Below are 12891 nucleotides of genomic sequence, written 5' to 3' on the forward strand. Positions count from 1 at the left end.
TCTGCAAAGACCAAGAAAGCTAAAATACAGACGAGTGCTCCATGTTGTCGAATATTCACGACACTACCATTATTTTATACCTTTACCAATTTGACAACAAGACATTCGAGCTGAAAAGTGACCCCACTATGTTCCAAACGATAACCAAGACGATTACTTTCTATTCACTATCTTAAATGACTAACGTAATGTAATTTAACACTTCAAACTGTTAAGAATCAATCAATTAAACGACTAAGTATGAAACTTGGAACCTCTGCTTTCGAACAGTCATTTTTTTAACACTTTTGTACTCAACACAACAGGTAAATGTTTAATTTCTTAAATTAATTGGTTACCTTCTTTTATTGACCGTTGTTTTTAATTTTAATTTGATCTTAAAATTATAATTATTTAAAAAAGTTAATTGTTGTAACGTTAGATTTGTTAATGAAATGTGATTATATAAGTTTACCAACAAACTTTACAAAATCCTTTCAATAAAATTACCTACCAAGGGTATACAATATAGCCTACTATCAGAATTTAGTAATTACAGTACGTAATCCTGCAGTATACGAAGTACTCGGTATCAGGGCAATAAGCAGAATCCCCTTGACGAAAACCGCTTTGTCCAACGGCCGCAACTTTATTAAAAACGTTCTATTGTTGAATGTTCCGCATGTTCTGTCGACACTTTATTACGAACGAACAAAACTCGACGTTCCAGGTTGACCTGCATTTGAAATTCGCATATTGGATAAGTTGACAGATGCAAATTTCTTCGCGCTCTTTCCCAACCCCGTGCTTTGAAGTGGCCTCTTCAACCATGCCTAATTTATTATGAATTGAAACATGTCGGGCGGAAGAATATGCTGAGCATATAACGTATATACGCTTTTCCAACAACGTCACAGACGCCTGCAGAATGTTCTGCTCCGCAAAGGGGGAAGCTTTGTATCCGAACCCATCTTTGCTGTAGAAATCGTGAAAGGTCCAGCAGAAGAGGATAGTAACCAGCCGGAACATATTTTTACTTATTTTTGTTGTTCTTTTTTTGGTTGGGATGTAATAACATCGGCATGCAAAGAGCTTTTCTCTATTTCATATTTTTCAATTATTTAATGGGAGAACCCGGCATTTTGATATTGATTCAAAGTTATCTAAAGGAATTTTTTAATATTTTTTCGTTTACAATAAAATAGCATAAAATATTATATTCATTTCTAAGCATATTATATAAAATTTCAAACATAATACCACAAATATATTTGAAATTCAAGTAAGCGCATGTTCTAGTTAAAGAAACCGTCATTAATATACTATCAAATGATAAGTAAAGTAACTTCATCAATATTTAATGAGAACTCCCTATTCTTCTTACACTATCGGTTATCTCGATAACGAATATACCCTAGAACGTAATAATACGCCACTTCCATAAAGACGCATTTAAAATTTTATATTTTCGGGCGAAGTAAGACGGAGGAAACACAAAGCTTCTTTGACATTGGATCGAAGTACACGTCGACGTCGTCCCACCAACCGGTCTTCTTGGTCATGACGTTACAAGAGCGCACGTTTTATGTTCCATCTATCCTTCCGCCCGATGTGTTTCAATTCATTATAAATTATGTACGGGTCATGAGACCACTTCAAAGCCAGCAACAAATTTGCATCGGTTAGCTTATGAAGTATACACGCGCGTAGATATAAAATGCGGATCATATACACACGCCACCACACTACCACTTCAATAAATTTGGACGGATACGGTGAATGATATGACACGTGACAATACACGAGTTCCGCGAAAGTGTAATAAATAAAGACCGCCTTCAATACGGCGACGGCAACGTTCTTTTTCGTATTTTTCAGTCGGAATAACACACAGAAAGAATATTATATTGTCACTTTGTGTTACTCGTTTGAGGCTCGATAAATTCTCGGTTCAATAGTTATTTTCTGTATTTATTCAATAATACCTCAATTGGTTGTGAAGCTTACTTAAGATTTTGGAAGTAGCGAGTAATAAATCAGATTCCATTTCGATATAACCTGAAGTGACATATATCATTGATATTATAAGATATTTTTAGTCCCCATCAATGTATCTAAACTAAAATCAATACAGTAAACTTTCTTAGACCAATAATCTAGAAATGAGTCGATATAACTCTTGATATTAATTAAATACATACACAGAGAGCGGAAACTGTTTATTTAATATATATTAAACGTTCATTTTTACGTCTGTCATTCACAACTTCCTGGCATAGAAAATTAAATAAATACAAAAAAGGTCAATTTCATGAAATATGGTGCCGCAAAAGCAGCACCAGTTGAAATTTATTACCACTCATGAAAAAAAGCTCATAAAACACATTGAAAAATAATTTTTGAAATTTTTTTTAATTTGCTTTATAATCAAATTTTAAAAAACGAGTTATAGAATAATCTCCTTGCATCGCTTGGACTCCACAACTTCCGGAACGAACATGGATAAACTTTTGAGTTTACGACGTAGACTATTTATTTATTAAAGGATATCAATAAATTAACTGTTAATTGTACTGTGGAATCATGAAAGTACCGCCTATTTTATAAAATTTGTAGAATCTTTAATATTTGTAAGAAGTAGATTTTTAATAAACCATCTCTTTGTGGTTCATGTTGAAAAATTCATTCAAAATACCTTCTTCAGTTTCCTAAATATTCTGTTTGTGAAGTTATTTTTGATTGTGACTGTAAGTGTATGGGTCCATCATTGTCAGTCCCAAGCCCGGACAAATTAAGAGGATTAGACAATAAATTAACTAACCAGTTCTGTAAAAGAAAAGACCTAGTTTAGAAACTTAACACGTTAAGCATGGGTGTAGAGTAAATTTTTCTTTCACTAAGAACGGCAAACTATTTTGATAGTATTTTATTTGGAAAAAAATTCTAATGAGCAGACGAATCTGTATACTGAGCAAACTTTGTGAAATGGAAATTTTGTTTAGGTATTATCGTGTGGATGGGATTAATGCAATTGCCACGTCTAAAGGCTTATTGGAGTATCAATATTCTATATTCCAATAAAGTGATGCCAAGAAATCGATTTGAACAGCTATTGCAGATGTGGCATTTCAACAATAATGAAGATGTAAGTTTTTGTAATGATAGACTCCGAAAATTGACACCTTTGATGAAAAAAATAGCAGAAAGATTTCAAGAGGTTCTTACGCCCGACTCCTGTATATACATTGATGAAACGTTAGTGCCATTCCGTGGGCGTCTAAGGTTCAAACAGTACATAAAAAATAAGAAACATAAATTTGGCATAAAAGTGTACAAGTTATGCATCACAGTTGGACACACATATGATTTCCAAGTGTACTGTGAAAAAGATAACCAAGGAGATGGCAATGCTTCTTCAAATGTTGTTTTATCATTACTAAAAAACCTTCTAGATTCCAGAAGGACAGTCTATACCGATAACTCTTACACTAGCGTTTATTTAGCCAGATAGGCGTACACATCTTGTAGGAACTTTTTTTCTTGTTTGAATAAAAAACTGAAAAAACATGAAATGATAGCCCAAGAAAGTACTTGTGCTATTGTAATGCTAAAATGGAAAGATGTTCTTGATGCTCGACATTATTAATCAATAAGACGAGGGAATGAAAAAATGTGAAATTAAGCCTGTGTTTGAGTTTCAGCAACTTCGGCATACTATTTCAACGTTTGAGCTTACATTATAAGCAGTGAAATATCTTATTCTATACTTTGCTAAAATCAATGTAAATAGTATCAATCTGAACACTTTGCGAATGGGTTATTGAACACAATTTACAAGCGAAACCAAATTTGTTTTAACCAATTTTCAACGTAGAACCCCTTAATAAATAAATTGAGGTTGAAAGTTATTGTGTTATATATGGTAAATTAATTTTAACAGAACGTCAAAAGGGGTTAACATGACTAAGAGATGCTAAACCCTGAAAAGGAAAATACGCTAGAAAAATATCGATTAATTTTCCCGCCTACATCTGGGAGTATTTGAGAAATTGTTCAGAATTTAGTAGATGCTTTTTTAGTTAAATTGCATCATATTTCATCTCAGTTGTAATCTTACTATCCATTTTGCCTTTTACAAACGACCACAAATGAGAACAAAATCAACTAGGAAATCCTGTATGCAAATAATCAAATCTGTGGAATTTAGTTCTCAAGTTCATATAACAAATTTTAGAATGAATTAATATAATTTGAAACTGTAAGTAATGACGACTGATCTAAAATTTGCTTATATGTCCTCGCTATGAAATAGCCGGTAGTATTTATTGTCTTTCTTGAAACAATTTTTTTCCTATTCCTAATTAGTATCGCGTTGAATTTCAAGATAGAAACTTGATCATAACTCTTGTGTTTTCATTATTAACACAATCCTGTCCCGAAAGGATTGCGAAACACAAGTTTACAGACTTCAGATCTTCATCTCACAGCCGACGCTCTTTAATATGCCATTTTCTGCAAACAATCAACTCGATCCGCTTCATCCCATCACAACATTCCTTATTCGTATCCTTAATATCTTTTTGTATGGATTTCCTATTCATATCCTTAATATCTCTTTGTATCGATTTCAAATCTGTTCCAATTCTATAGCTGTAGGTGTGGATGAGGATGACGAAGGAGTAGGCTGGCCGTCAACAGCAATTAAGTAATTCACACTGAGCCATAATCCATAATGAGCCAGATCGCATCCTCTCGAACACAGTAGACCCAGAGATCTCGAAGAGATACACCTGTTGCATTTAGAACACTTAAAATGAATAATAAAAATGAGATGATTTTTTCGATACCCCTACCCAAGGATAATATGAAATTAAATATCTTGTAAGAAATACGATACTATACGAGACTTTTTAACACAAAAGTCTTCCCTATGCAGATATTAAACAACGAAAATACAGATTAAATGTTTGGATTTACGCTCCAACTTATAATGTTATTGTGTACTCAGCAGATAATAAAGCAGTAAACTTCGGGAAATATAAATTTGTATTTCAAAAATTAATTTGCAAACATGAGCTAATTATAACTGCCGCGTGTTTCATAATGCTACGAAGCATGATTATAAAACAAAGAGAAATTTTTCCCTGACTAATCGTTACCTCAATGTTGCAACCCTAAGTATATATCTAATACATAATAATGATTAAAATCGTCAAAATAGTTTCAGGAGCCCTATCAAAAGCTATTGGTGGAATTTTTGCGTGATTGCAATGCTTAATGTTTATATTCTTCATACATGCAAAAAAGTGCAAAAGCATTGTATATTTTAAAGGTGAACAAAGAGGTGAGGTGGAAATCTCCACGAATATAGCAAACGAGGTAGGAGGTAAGCTGCAAGAACGTTGACAAACTGAAAACGTTATGTGTAATCTTAAACACGGAAAGCCTAATTTTTATTTATGTATGTATTGACTTTATTAAATCTTGAAAATGACCGTTGTTTTACATCGAAACCGCAAGAAATGATTTTGAACCCGTATTAAGAAATAATAAATAAGGTCACATTATTTTCAAGTTTTCCAAATCTTTTTCAGCCTTTGCAACAAAAGTTTAAGAATTATATATATTATTATATTTTTTTTCTCGATGACCACTATACAAAGTACATTCATGATAATAATTGAAAATAGCCACATCTATGAATGAAATTACGAATATGTTAACAATAATTGCAGGAATTAAAAGCTAAATTGACCAACTTAAGCTTTCAGTTTATAGATGTCTATAAGTTCGTGCACACGCCACACCACTCTTGACGTAACCAGATGACCTTGCAAATGTTTGTAAACAGAGTACACGTTGGGAGTGTTACACATTGTGCAGATCAAAATACACGTGAAAACGCAGGTAAAATTGACGAATTTATAACGAAACGCTCACACATCATCCCATGGATATGATGGAGTTTCAGGAGATGACTGTCATCCCCGAAAATCCCGTAAACGTAAGTCAATAAAAATCCTAATCCACACGCTCGCTAGAAATTGTAACATTTACATCAAATTTCTTAAAACAATATAAAGAAGTTGTAAAATGTAATATTAATTTATTCAAAATGTTTTTGTTTCAATATGATGTTTTTGTTTCTACAATGAGGCACTTTTGGGTATTTTCTAGATTGCCGCGCATGCGCCTTTTAAAATATTTATGTAACTAATTATTGCGTAAAGTTATTTTGCTACGCTTGATGTTATTGTTTGATAATTTTATTCTGTGTTAATTTTTTAGAATTAGCCTTGAAATGTGTTGATATTTTTTAGATAGGTTTTAGATTTTTTTAATCAATATATTGTAGAATCCCGTATTCATTATATCTCCACTACTAGGTAGTAGATGGCGCTAACTCGATAATTCGTTTGTTTTAGTTTTTGTTTTAGTGAAACCTCGATATAACAGATTAATACGGGAAAGGGAATCTTTGTTATAGTCGAATATGAAAAATTTTTAATTTGCAATTGAAATAATCTAGCGCTGAATAACTTGGCTAACACTTATAATAGAACTAGATTATGGTATATTGTTCATTGAACTAAAAGTAGAACTAACACTAGACCTAGAAAGTTTCGGGTTTAGGAGTGCGTCTTCAGACGCACGGTTATAGCCGAATGTTTCTAGTCCTAGGTCTAGTGTTAGTTTTACTTTTACCTGTTATTCAGTGCTACATGAATAAGATGAATAAAAATTAAAACTAGAACTACCGTCCTTGATTTATATATCGTATAAACAACTCGGGGAATAACTCGAGTTGGATTCTATCTATGAGCGCTAACATCTATATTTAAATATACTGATGTATAAAATAGATACAATTGTAATATTAATAGTACGACTTAAAAATATTTTGTCCGTTACATCAGAAATTCTTTATATCGAGGTTTTATTGCACTTATTTAAACTTTAATAAAAATAGTGTAAACATACTACAAAAACTTAATTTATATCAAAAATATGAAAATATGTATTATGTAAATAATGTTGCCTACTCTGTAAGGAGTTAAAAATCGTATGAAACGTTGCTTGTTATTGACTGTTGATTTATAATAAAAAAAGCAGCATTAACCTACTATAGATAAGATATGGTTATATTTGCGACTTTCCACTACATATATTACGCACTATTTATGTTTATAATAAGTGCGTGACTGACGATTTTCGCTACTTCGTATAAATAAACACGTTATCAATTTATTAGTTTTAAGATGTAAATAAAGTTTGAAAATAATTATAATAATTTTCGATGATTGTCCGTTCTTTAACATTCGCATTTATAGTCGGGATGCACCCGGCAACAAAGCGTTTTGTATGAGGTGGTTATCGACTCTCCGGCTTGCTCCTGCTGCTCGCCAATCCTGTAGAGAGGCCGGGTCGAGCCGTGAACTGCGCAATACCCTTCCTGGTCGGGCAACCACGTCGCATAAACACATACATTTCGTTCACTCTATATAGCTGTGTCGCATCGTATAGAAAACGTTTGTGATCAGCATACACACTTTGTCTATTGCGCCTTCAGCAGAGAGTGCCACTTGTGTGAGTGCGAGACGACGGGTGAGACCTTTAGCACCTCTTATTTTTAATTATTTTAGAAGCGTACGCCTAGTTTCATTCAACACTTTACTCTTCACTTTATAATGCGTTGTGTGAAACCTTTAATAAGCTATTCCATTCAAACGAATCCACCTAGATATCATTACATTTTTTTTTAACTTTAATACAATTTTTTATTAATAATTTAATTGTATATTAATTGATTGAATTGATTAATTTGTTTAACAAAACATTAATTTTTACTTAAATTCTAACATTTTCAGAATTTTTTATGTTTAATATTAAAAACCTGTAAGGTGTTAAAACGCAATTGAAAACGACGACGATGACGACGATACGACGTGCGTTTTAAAAATCTATCGTTCGACCTTGGCATTGTACCCGTTGTGGGCCGAGTAAAACTTCGGCAGAATAAATTCGTGGAATAGGTCGGGTTTTCTATATACCTATAACAAATCTTTCGTTTCGGTCGCAATTTCCCGTTTAAACTACCATCAACAGACTGACGTAAATAGCTCAGTTGAAAGCGCAAATAACGGCCGGTCGCGAATGCGGAATCGAATCGTTAGGTAACAACCGGATAATTATTTCAAACGAGCATCAAGGATAATGGAGGGCGGAAAAATCTTTCCCATATTTTTATCTATACATTATTATTCCATCTGTGCACTTATAAATACAGGGTGTATCTAAATTGATGCGAAAGATTTTATGGGGTGATTTTTCAGCAAAAATTAAGGAGGTCTTCAATATAACTTTTTGGTCAAAACCCCTTCTCCTCCAAGTTATAGCCCTCTAAAGTTAAGGGTAAAAATCTGCAACTTTCTTATCTCTTGACATTTTACAACTAACAAATTATTACTTCATTTCTTTGACTAACAATAACCAATCTCTGAATTAATTTACCTGAGCCTGATTTTAGGAGAAAATGTCGAGAGACAAAAAAGTTGCGTATTGAATGCAAAGTATTATGGGGTTGATTTTTTCAGCCTCTTGTAAATTAGGGTTATAAAAATCGTCAAAAAAATGTCACCTTATTAGTAATAGTTATCTGCCAAATTTCATCCTTCCAAATTCCTCCATAGTGGATTTATTAAAGAAAAACAATTTTTTCCCCTAAATCTAGAAGGCTATAACTTGAAGGAGAAGTGGTTTTGACCAAAAAATTATGTGAAAGACCCCCTCAATTTTCTTTGAAAAATCACCCCTTAAAATCTTTCGCATCAATTTAGATACACCCTGTGTAGTCCGCATTTTACCCGTTTGTCAGAAAGTTATATGATAATTTGTTATATCTGATATAACAAAATCTGCAAGTTAACTAAAAGAAAGTTTGTTGACTACTAGAAAAAGTTATATGAATATTATCTCTTCAGTTTCTGGCTTTTGTTGTTTAATAGGTTTTTCTTCTTTTTTAGAACATTGCGATTGAGTACAAGCTCATAGATTGCACTGTTCGGATGATTAAGTGCGTACTATGTTTAAAATAAAGGACACAATAAAGTCACTTGAACTACGTCCATGGCCAGGTTGCGCAAAATAACTTTTTTAATTCAACAAACATATTACGCATTAGGATACTCTACGTTTCTTACTCTACGTTTCTTCTCAGCTAATTTGAAGGTAGATGGTGTAAAGTCAATATTTTTATGTAGAAAAAGTATCGTATTTTAGCACTAAAATTGAAAATGAATAAATTTTAAATGAAAGTTCCATTTAAAATTAAATAGAGATGCATTAACAGTTTCTGCCAAATCAAGGGCAGAAAAGAGAGAGATTAAAAATATTTAGTAACATTAGCAAAACTAAAAAGATCTGAAAGGTTTATGAATGAAAAGAAAAACGTCTAATTAGATATAATTGAAAAAGAATCTGAGGTCCTTACTATGTTTAGAAATTGAAAGCTATAAATGATGTATAATTAATAACTAACATTATGGCAATCAAGTAGATTTCAAGCTAGATATCCTCTTCATGCTTTTACAGCCTTTTTGCAGTCTTTCTCCTTCTTGTCCAATACCCTTCTTGTCTTTCCATTGTGTTTAATCCCAATCTTCTATTACCAGTTTCTATTCAGCCATCCACTTGCTATTATGTCCATTTTTTTTTGGCTTCAAAATCTCTTTCCAGCTTTCTCTTACACAGCTCCTTTAACCATTCAGTCTTTGCTCAATATCTTTCTTCTATTACCAATCTCTTTCCAGCCGCCCCCTTCTGTGTCAATTCTATTGCTTGCCTTTAGACTTCCTTTTTTGTCTGTTACCTCTTTACTTTGCTACCTTTCCAATCTATTCTTCCTCAGTCCAGTCTCATTTTTCTCTTTCCAATTTTGTTCAGCTTATTTCTTCCATTACAAGTATCTTTCCATATCTATGTTAAGTCTATTTTTTGTTTTTACAGTCTCTTTGTAGTCCTTTCTCTTTCCAGTCGTTACTCTCTCTATTCAACCTTCCACTTCTGTGTTATGTCTAAATATTACTTACCTTTACACTTCTTTTTTTGTCCGCCACCTCTGTCCGATATTTTATTGCATCTGTCAATCTTTATGCAATCTATTTCTTCTATTACCAAACTTTTTCAAGGGTATCTTTTCTCAGTCAAATCCCTTTATTGCCTTTCTAATCTCTGCCATCTCAGTTCGGTTTCATTCTTCTCCTTCCAGTTTTTGTTCAACTTCTTTCTTCTATAATCAGTATTTTTCTAATCTTTCTTTTAGCAGTCTACGAACTATCATCCCTTTACAGTCTCTCTCCTGTTTCCCTTCTCTCTGCTCAGTGTTTTTTTCTTTTTTCAGCCCCTGTTCATTCTCTTGTTTTTATTATTCCAGCCGCCTTCTTCTCTGTTTAATATCTTTCTCTTCTTTCCAACCTTTGAGCAACTCCTCTCTTTTATTACCAAAGTTTTTCAAGTGCTCCACTTCTCTCTACAGTTCTTTTCTGACCTTTATAATCTCTTTCCAATACTCTCCTCTCTGTCCAACTAATTTTTGGTTTTCTCCTCTATTTCAGTCAGTTTCCAGTTTGTAGTAATACAGATTTCTTTTTCTCTTACTCCTCTTCTTGCTTTACAGTTTCCTTCTAATTTATATTCAGTCTTTTTTGCTTATACTTGTCTTTATCCAATCGTCTTCTTCTTCTCTCTAGTATTGTTCTTGCGGGTACAATTCGGCTTTCTTCTCTTTAAAATTTCTATTTAAACTTTTTCTTGTATTACCAGTCTTCTTTTCAGTTCATTTCCTTACAGTAGTTGTTCTATTTGTTTTTTTTTTCTCTTTGTTTTCAGTCTTTGTTTGGCCTCTTGTGCGTGTCACTTGTACAGAAGTATCACTATCTCGAATCTTTGTTTATTAATTACGTCATCTGCATAGCATTCCTTTTTCTGTATTATAGTGCTATAGTTAGCATTTCTGGATTTAGTTCCCAGCTGTGCAGTGTTATTTAAAGTGTTATTATGAGAATCCGAAACTTAATCGGAAATCGAAAATGAATTTTCATCTCATCATATTTTTTTATCACACTTCTTTTTTTAGTATACAAACAAAGAAGCAGCACTTTCAGCCGTAATAAATTCATATTTATGCCATATTTAATTTTATACACATCTGTAGCCAGACGATTTTACTATCTATATGTAAATTCTACGTATAAAGTTCCATTATAATATTGTTCAATCGCTAAGAGAAAGTAATACCTGCATAACACAATGAAGATTGTGCTATATAACTTTGTAGCGAATGGCGTAGAAGTTGATCGATACCTTGAATTTGCACACTTTTACAATACGTAGATCACTCATTAAGGCCAAGGACGTCTCATTATTACGATGATCGTGGAATAATTAAAAAAAAATACAAACGTAGTCGGCGTCAAAACAAGTCTACCGCCCGTTATTGTTTCCAGAAACTCGGAGTTGGTTATATTTAAACCTGTCTAGTAAGAGTAGCAGACTTTTGCATACCTGTCTGCGATTTCCTGCTTAGATGTAATTATTGAGGTAGGCTGAGCCATCGTTTTCAAGGTTCTTTAAATGCGCAGAACATCTATCTTATGTACCGTTGCTTCCAAGAACTCCATACAGCGTTCGTTTTATTGTAAATTTTAATTATGAATATGCGCGTTTTGAATTTATATAGCCGGAATAACAGATCGTGTTGACGAAAATACCATTTTATAGATAACAGTTACTATACACACTGGCTGGATTTTGATAAGAAAGAAGATAGAAATTGAAAATGATTTCCGGATAATATTTGTTAGGTGCCTGTAAAAAAATAGAAAATCGCATAGTAATGTTATTATCTTATCAGAAAAAAACCTATTTTTGGTCAACATTGTAAAATTTAAAAACATTGGTCAATCATATACTCACATTTTGGCGATAATTAGCTAGGTAGTGGCACCCAAGGTTACATTTGTTTATCTATTATTTTTATATTACCTAAATTATACTTAAATATAAATGTTGATACAACAAACTGTTTTTTAATAGTTAAAAGTAATTGCGTATTCCATGTTATTTATAAATATAACAATTCAAGCCTACATATTTGCCTCATCCAAACAGACGTTATATTATTTATGGTTTCTAAAATAATCAATAACGCGAACAGAATTAAGGTCAGTGTCCTTACACATGTTGAAATCAGAATTTATCAATGCGCATAAAAAATTAATATATTTTACATGATTTTAATTTATAGGAGGGTCCTCATAGAAAGGAGTCTGGGAAAAGGGGACGAAAACCAGGGAGAAAATCCAGTGAGAAGGTTGATATGAAGGCTAAACTGGGTACATTTATTTTAAAATATTTAATATTCTAATGGTTTTAATATTTGTTTTCGTTTATTTATTTTTAGAGCGCAGTAGACAAAGTGCTCGAGAATGTAGAGCTAGGAAAAAGTTAAGGTATCAATATTTAGAAGAATTGGTAGCTGACAGAGAAAAGGCTGTGCTTGCTTTAAGAAAAGAATTAGACAAAGTAAGTACATTTCCTTGTTCTTTAGATATATACTAATCTGTTTTAAATTTTTTTGTTTAGTACCAGAGCTGGGCTAAAGAAATAGACGCTGGTCATATCCCAGAAGGAATGCAAGAAGAAATTCTGGACGACTTGGGCAATCTAAAACAAGATTCTTAAAAAGAGAACCACAATTTCAACCTCTTCTATTAAAATATTTTTTATTGTTAAAAAAGTATTAATTATTTTATTTTATTCTTATTGGGTACAGTTTAAAGTATATATTTTTGTTAAAATTAACTATAAAATAAATGTTTTTAAAAGATGACAATTACTAATATTTTCTGCTCC

General features: G+C 32.4%; 1 protein-coding gene across 1 annotated transcript; it reads left to right on the forward strand.

Annotated features, from left to right (window-relative positions):
• The first annotated feature begins 5840 nt into the window (after window positions 1–5840).
• REPTOR-B (REPTOR-binding partner) lies at window positions 5841–12865 on the forward strand. Its single transcript, XM_023061826.2, has 4 exons — window positions 5841–5983; window positions 12284–12371; window positions 12440–12561; window positions 12622–12865. The coding sequence occupies exons 1-4, from the start codon at window positions 5930–5932 to the stop codon at window positions 12718–12720; spliced, it is 363 nt and encodes a 120-aa protein (XP_022917594.1). The 5' UTR covers window positions 5841–5929; the 3' UTR covers window positions 12721–12865.
• Window positions 12866–12891: the final 26 nt, after the last annotated feature.

This window comes from Onthophagus taurus, chromosome 2, assembly GCF_036711975.1.
Source record: "Onthophagus taurus isolate NC chromosome 2, IU_Otau_3.0, whole genome shotgun sequence".
Lineage (NCBI taxonomy): Eukaryota > Metazoa > Arthropoda > Insecta > Coleoptera > Scarabaeidae > Onthophagus > Onthophagus taurus.

Excerpts from the sequence above, each read along its gene's own strand:
- REPTOR-B (XM_023061826.2), top strand. The coding sequence starts at position 5,930 with ATGGATATGATGGAGTTTCAGGAGATGACTGTCATCCCCGAAAATCCC. Across the intron at positions 5,984-12,283 it reads TCCCCGAAAATCCCGTAAAC|GAGGGTCCTCATAGAAAGGA; the intron begins GTAAGTCAATAA and ends TTTAATTTATAG. Across the intron at positions 12,562-12,621 it reads TAAGAAAAGAATTAGACAAA|TACCAGAGCTGGGCTAAAGA; the intron begins GTAAGTACATTT and ends TTTTTTGTTTAG.